The sequence below is a fragment of the Pyrus communis genome, chromosome 14 (genome assembly GCF_963583255.1).
Source record: "Pyrus communis chromosome 14, drPyrComm1.1, whole genome shotgun sequence".
In the NCBI taxonomy this organism is placed as follows: domain Eukaryota; kingdom Viridiplantae; phylum Streptophyta; class Magnoliopsida; order Rosales; family Rosaceae; genus Pyrus; species Pyrus communis.
In genome coordinates, this window is record NC_084816.1 from 6673388 (window position 1) to 6680534 (window position 7147).

At 40.2% G+C, this 7147-nt stretch overlaps 1 protein-coding gene across 2 annotated transcripts; it reads right to left on the reverse strand.

Moving 5' to 3' along the window:
- Positions 1-212: 212 nt before the first annotated feature.
- Positions 213-4181, reverse strand: LOC137716512 (protein SOSEKI 5-like). Of its 2 annotated transcripts, XM_068455969.1 has the most exons (4): positions 3841-4181; positions 3687-3756; positions 2738-3598; positions 213-1037 (listed from the first exon to the last, which is right to left on the reverse strand). In XM_068455969.1, exons 1-4 carry the CDS (start codon positions 4064-4066, stop codon positions 851-853), a joined length of 1344 nt encoding a protein of 447 aa, XP_068312070.1. In that variant the 5' UTR covers positions 4067-4181; the 3' UTR covers positions 213-850. The 2 variants fall into 2 exon arrangements, with proteins under 2 accessions (XP_068312070.1, XP_068312069.1); XM_068455968.1 differs by having other exon boundaries at positions 3687-4181.
- Positions 4182-7147: the final 2966 nt, after the last annotated feature.

Genomic DNA, 7147 nt, shown 5'->3' on the forward strand with positions numbered 1-7147 from the left:
AAGAATAATTGGTCACTTGGTCACCAACTGACCATCAAAAGAGACTGATTGTGAATTTGTGATACTGTATTAACGAGGTTACAAAATTTGGACAGAGAGATGGTCTCATTGATTTGATTATATGCAATCATATGTTTGTTTCTCTTTTCATGTAATAAACACATAACTGTACACTACCGTTGATATCCATCAATTGGAAATTGTGATGTTATCTCTAATAATGCCATATATAGAAGCACCTCTATTTTTCTGCGTCATTCCTACACCCAAACCCTCATTTGTCTACTAAATAAAGTACAACAAGCAAATGCCCCATCTCTAACTTTCTTGGAGGAGGAACCATAAACCATTTACCTCTTCAATCTCCAAAACAGAGCTCACGTGGGTGCTCAAAAACGATGCGTTTTTAATACCTAGGACATAATTCTTTCTATTTCCCATGTCCCAACGTCAAAAACTCAAAATAAAGGCATAGACTTTAGCAAACATTGATCGAAATTTATGAACAAAACTCATTCCCCCACAAACACCAAGACGCAGCTTCAACTCTTCTAGCTTTTGTAAGATTCCCACGCCCCATGCTTTGTTTCCTCGTCGAAGCTTGCGCCCATAGTGCCGTGAAATGCAATGTGCTACCTAAAACGCCGACTGCCGCGTATTTTGCCTATGCTTCTCGTTATCATTCATTCCGCTATTTTTCGAATTTTAGGGTCTCAATGTTGTCCCGTGTACTTTACAACTCCCAGTTGTATTAAGTTCAGTTGTTCATGTGCGCGTAACTGATTTTTTATTGTTAATGAGACGTAAGCCTAACATGCGTGAGCGGCTGACTATAGGACAATTCCGCAGCTTATTGACGAACTTCAAGTCGTTTGCTCCCTCCTACATGGCTATTTCTACTATTACTACCACCACCATCACTACTAGAGGCGATATGGTTGATCTCTTTCTTGGTGGGTATTCCTCTGGGTTTCCTGGGAATGCATTTTGCTCTCACTCCATCTTTCTCTGTTTGCTCCAACTGCAACTGCGCACTCCTGCAAATCCATGCATGTTTTAAATCAATTAATCAATAAATTTGCCAAGAAACATTTTCTAATCAATAAGATTAAGGAAAGAAGTCAACTATGCACCCTCACATTAAACAAATTATAATTCGACTCTCTAGTAAGTATGAAAGGAGAAGGTCTTGGGTGCGGCCATCGTTGGTGGGTCTCTTTATTTTGTTGTGTGCGGTCCTATGGCCACCTGGTCCAGTCTCGGGACCAAAGAATTTCTCATATAAAAGAGATGTTCACGTGCAAAGCACAGAAGTTCTGAAATAAGTGTGGTTTCATACCCTATAAAAATACTTGAAGAATTCACGGATTCAAATTCCACTTTTGTCTGCTTTGAACATTTACTGAATTATATACTAAAACTGCAATTGTAATGTGCTAAGATCAACTGCGCGGGCCCACAATTTTCTAGACAAGCTTAAATAAGGACAAAAAAATGAGAATAACTTGTATAGCACAGGTTCATTGTCACGATGATATCCTGTCAATAACTTAAAAACATGTGAAAAAAATAATATATTCTTATACTATTGAGATGGAACGTCATATACCGAAGTACCTGGTCCATACAAGTCTTCCTCCCCAAAAAACCTACTATACTTTGAGCATACCCCGTGAACCGGAGTTGAATGTTCGGCCAAGAGTTCATTAACCAAGTATCTTACAGCTAAAAATTCAGCATATACTATGCTTTGTTGCAAAACTACAAAAACCCTAAAAATTAAAGATAGCATTCTACAGAAAAGTAAGGCAGGAAGCTGGCCATGTTTCAAATTAGCCGTACGAATATTTCATTCGAAAAACGAAAGCAAACCATACGGGCTATCAGAGAATCAAAAAGTTTCTAACTAGAATCCCGAGAAAGGCAGGGAAAGAGGATAATCCAACATTTTCAAGGTGAAACTTCAAATCAACATTTGTACTACATTACCTATTACTGCAGATGCTTCTAAGTTAAAATGCGTGCCTGCTTTTTACCATAAAAATAAAATGCGTGCCTGCTTTTACCAAAACCAACATACGTGACTAAAATGAAATTAAAGGAACGAATTAGGACTTAATTAAAACCTTCATATTTGACTCAAATCCTATGTTAATCGGATCTGAATCGACAAGTTAGATCTGAATAAGATTTGAATTCGTTAATCTGATTATAAGTAGATTCAAATCCAAACTGATTTGATCCGATACGACCCTTTTGCCGGTCTAGTTTCAGTTTAATAACAAGCATACAAGTCTACTGACTATATAGTTTGCATTTAGGAAGAAAGTTGTCCATGCAATAATTTAGAAGTGACGATTATAGTGTGTCAACAATAATTAACTAGATGCCATTCATATAGATTATAAGTAGGTGAATCTAATTAATTACACACATAACAAACCGAAAGTTTGAAATGCGAAAAAAGTTACTGTACCACCCTAAACACTAAAAATGCTTCCATAATGTTGACTTAGTGTTCCAAAAATACGGCACTAAGTAATTACGATTATTTAGAGTGCTTATAACGATTCCATTATCTTAAATGGATTGATTTTTCAGTGTTCCAGACATACAGCTTCTACATCAATTTAGAGTGCTAATACGAAACTAGGTTTTCAGCGCATTGAAAAATTTATCTACAAATGGAATCGGAATAAACCAAGCACACAAAATTAAATGAACAAAGCATACGTACCGATCTGCATTGTAAGAAGACGACCTCTTCAAGGACGGAACCGCCTCTTTGTTGGTCTCAATTAAGCTCCCGCTAAAATACTCCTTATCTTCCATCTTTACCCCCGCTAGTTTCGAAATTATCGTCTCGGTCCCAGCATGATTTTCGGCTACGCCACGACGCAGCCTAGGCTTGTAATGCCCAACCAGCGAGAGCCCCTGCTCCCTCACCGCCGTGGACCCGCAGTCTCTGAACGAGGTCGAGCCGCACGATATCAACTGCATCAGGACCGTCGACGCTTTTAACTTGCCAGTTGGACAGACCTCAGCCGTCCGGTTCACAGCCTCCTCGCTCACCCCGTCCGCGCAGAGCACCAGCCGTCCATCCGCCTTCATCAGTGACTCGAGAGTTTCGGGGCTCGAATACGACGGCGGAGGCGAAATCTCGTCCCGGCTCAGCTCCGTACCGTGGCTCAGAATCTGAATCACCTCCCGTTTACTTTGACCTTGACCTTTCTCGTCGTGCTCCTCTCGAACGCGTCGTCGGTGCCGTTTGTCATCGGTCTGAGTCGACGCGTCGGCGGCGGCTTTTCCGGTGGACTCGCCGACCGACTCGGTCTTGTACACTTTGTACTCGTTCAAGTCGATCGAGCTCCACGATTGGTTTCGCCGGCGCAAAATCACAGGAGAGTCGAAATCGTCGCCGGATTTCAGCGCCTCCGGCTGCGGTCTCAGGGACCTCGACGACGCAGTCTCGAGAGCCAGATGGTTCAGCGGCGGGTCAAGAAGGTCCGACCCCTTGAGCACGTACTCCTGCCCGTGCGACGGGTATATCAAGTCGTTCTCCGTCAAATCGTGCCAAACGAAGCCTGTTCTGTAGCTCCTGCAATTTCAATTCCAATGAAGTCAGAAGATCAGACGGTTGAAGAAATCAGCAACTAGATCAGAAGGTTTGAGAAGCTAGCTCGCACCGTTTGGAAGACCAGGAGTACATCAAGGCCATGCCTTTGCCACGTAGCAAGTTTAACCGGTTCATAACATCTGAGGAAAGAAACGCACAAACTAAATTCATCTGATTTGGGCCTGTTTGGTTGCCGAGAAAGTGGAGAGAAAATAAATTCTTACCTCTGAGAAAGAGGCCACGGGGAGAGGAGAGAGGGACTTCCATGAAGTGAGGGTGCTCGAGCTGGCCGTTCATGGAGAGATAGTAAACGACAGGGACTTTTCTGGGAGTGAAAGGGAGACTGGGACCGGTCTGGGCAGGACTAATCCGGTCCGGGCTGGTTTCCGAGTCCCGCCATTTACTGGGGATTTGGAGGTGGGAGGGTCTGCCGCTGGAAGTGACAGCCATGGCTGATGGCTCAGTAGAAACAAAGAGTTTGGAGTCAGAGAAGAGCTGTTTGGTTACCAAGAAAATTGTGTGGGGTGGGGGGAGAAAAAGTGCGAGAAAAAGTGCGGGAAAATGGCATGGGGAGAAAATTTAGGAGAGGAAGGGAATGGGAGGGAAGAATTTTTATATTCCGAGGAATTGGGGGAGGTGTAAATATGGAAATTGGAGATTTTGGAGGTACATATTATTCAAAATGGGGATGCGGCAGAAAAACGCTACCAAACAAATGAGGGCCGTTTCAGACTTCGGAACCTTTGCAACTCGAATCCGGATACTCGCCGGAACCTCATTAAAAGTATCCGAAGAGAGTCCTATTAGTAGCAACACCTACACTTTCATTGTAAATTCTTATTTTTTAGTTCTTCATAAACAAATCATATTATAGGTAGTTTACTGTGAAATTTAGCTCTCTCTTTCTCTCTTAGTAGATAATATTGTTTTTTTTTGTTTAAATTTATTCACAAACAAAAAAATTTCCTTTTAAATTTTTCGATCCAAAGGGTAATAATATCAATGATATTAAATTATTAATCACCTCAAGCCTTAATTTGTGCTTAGATATCTTGAATGATCAATCATATAATTACTTTTTATATAATTAGATCAACTATTAGATTTTCTTGTGGCTCTGAGATTTTTTTTACCGCTTTTCTTGTGACCGAGATATTTTTACCACTTTTCTTGTGACTAAGATATTTTTAGTGAGTTTTAACGAAACACTTCCAATACTGTTCACTTTTAACGAAAATGAAGTTTTTACTTTAAAAGGTCACTCTTAGTATTATTCACTTACAACACTTTTTTGTCTTTTTGATTAAAATTCAAAGTTTTTAAGCTCTTTTCATTAGTTTTCCTATATTTTTACTGCTTTTTTTAATGTGTATTTGTTGGTAACCGGCAATTGAAATCATAATTCAAATCTAACTAGTTTTAAACTAATAACTCAATGTAGGAAACTTAATTTAGGTACTTCGATGTTAATTTTTTTTAACAAGCGATATTGTCTACATTAGAGAAAATGAGGTGGGCTTAGCCTCATAATGGACTAGTAATAATTTGGTTTAAATTCGTCTTTGACTAGAATCGAACCTAAGACCTCTCACTTATAAGTGAAAAGGAATACCACTAGACCATAGTATTAAGTGACGTACTTTGATATTATTTGAAGAAAATGATAACGACTTCCTCAATTTGCTTTGCTAACCGTAGGCGTATATGATTTGTTTGAGGTACTCCTAATTTCATCCATGACGCTCTTAAAGAGAATGTTATCGGTTGAGAGTTAGGTTTTATAACCATAGTATTCATCTAATCATATTGATTAGTAAAAATTTTTATTTTCATCACATTGTCAAACTTGGAGGACTAAAATTAGTACCTCACATCACGTTGCATTGCATACTATTCACTCACCGAGTGTATCATCAACTCATCATAGAATTGACAAATCCTAATAATTTCAAGGATCAATGATGGACCAACTTTATCCAACTGATGCAATCCCCCCCCAGAAATTTTTCTTGAGTAAAAATCTACTGCAATTAGACATTTTTTTTTTTTATAAATGGATCAGTTGATGATTTCGTCACAATAGTCTACTCTTCTAGAAATCAGGAGAACTTATAGAGACATTTCAACCTCCATCTGACTATCATCGTGTGATTCACCAACCTCAAAAATCAAACCTAAAATATGTTATATAAAATACGAACTTAAAATTCGTCTCTAACCATTGAACCATCCATTACCAAACAAAAAACTTTCTCACAAAATTCAAACCTACTAGATAGGTTGACTTGTTTGTTTAATTGTCGTTTGTTACTTTGGTTTTGCACCACCTAACTTTGACTACAAACCGTAACTGCGTTTTCAACGCCCTTTCCGCAAGTTTGAAAACTATCTAGAAAACAAGTGGATGCTGACGTGGCCTCATCTCCTTAACCCAATTCGTTGACTAATATTTCCAATTTCAAAATAATTTCTTAAATCCCATCACATCACATAAGGTGGCACATACCCATAAATCATGGAGCATTGATAGATTGGACAGCCCTGATTTGAGTTTTCAGGGCACGTGGACGTACCAGATCAAAAGAGACTAAATCAGAAATCGTACAGACGATATGGGAGATATGCAGTGAAATCTTTAGATGGGCTGTTCTGTCATCCTCCTTGCCTTGGTCTTCTCAGGTAGGTAGACGTCGTGGTACTGGTGTACGTTTGAATAGGGTTGGGCACGGGTCAGGCCTAAATTTGGAGGAATCGGCTCTAACCCGTTTTAAAATATAACAGGCCGGGCTGGATCAGGTAGAGAGCTTTAGAGTTTTAGAATCAAATCTAACGATCCATTTCAAACGGGCCAGTTCAGGGCAGGTCCACGATTCCTATTTCATTTTTTTTTTTCATCAACACAGAAGGGGATGACATCATTCAAGTCGTCTTCCTCAGTTGTCGAGCAACCACTTCCCTGTTTCTTCCACAACAACCCAGATGCAGCTTGGACCATTCAAGCCGTCAGGGAGAGAGGAGAAGACGAAAAAATCAGAACCATAAAAAAAAAACCCAGCCAACACAAAATTAGAACCATAAAAATAAAAAAATAAAAAATAAAAAAAATAAAAAACCCAAAAAAGACGAGTCAAGGAGAGAGAAGAAAAAGAGTCAAGGAGAAGGAGAGTGGCTTGCTCCATAAGGAACCCATCAGCACAACGCTGACGGACTAGTTGGGGGCCATGAGAGTCTATTCTAGTCCTGGATCGTGGCGATAAGGTAGTTGATCGAGTCAAGAATGCCACATAATCAGTCGAGTTAGACCAGATTAGGTGGTCAACAGCCGAGATCTGACGGTTCAGGGAACTTTAGCGAGAGCTCGAGGGAGGCGCAATCGTGGTGGTCGGGACGGCAGTGATGGTTTGGGTGACTTCTGTGACTGTGATGTCATTGTGGAGGAGAATAGTGGTGATTGTTGATGGTGGTTGCAATTAGCCAGAAAGAAGGTGATGGATGGCTGTTGTCGAGAACTCAACGCAAGCTCGAGTGTGA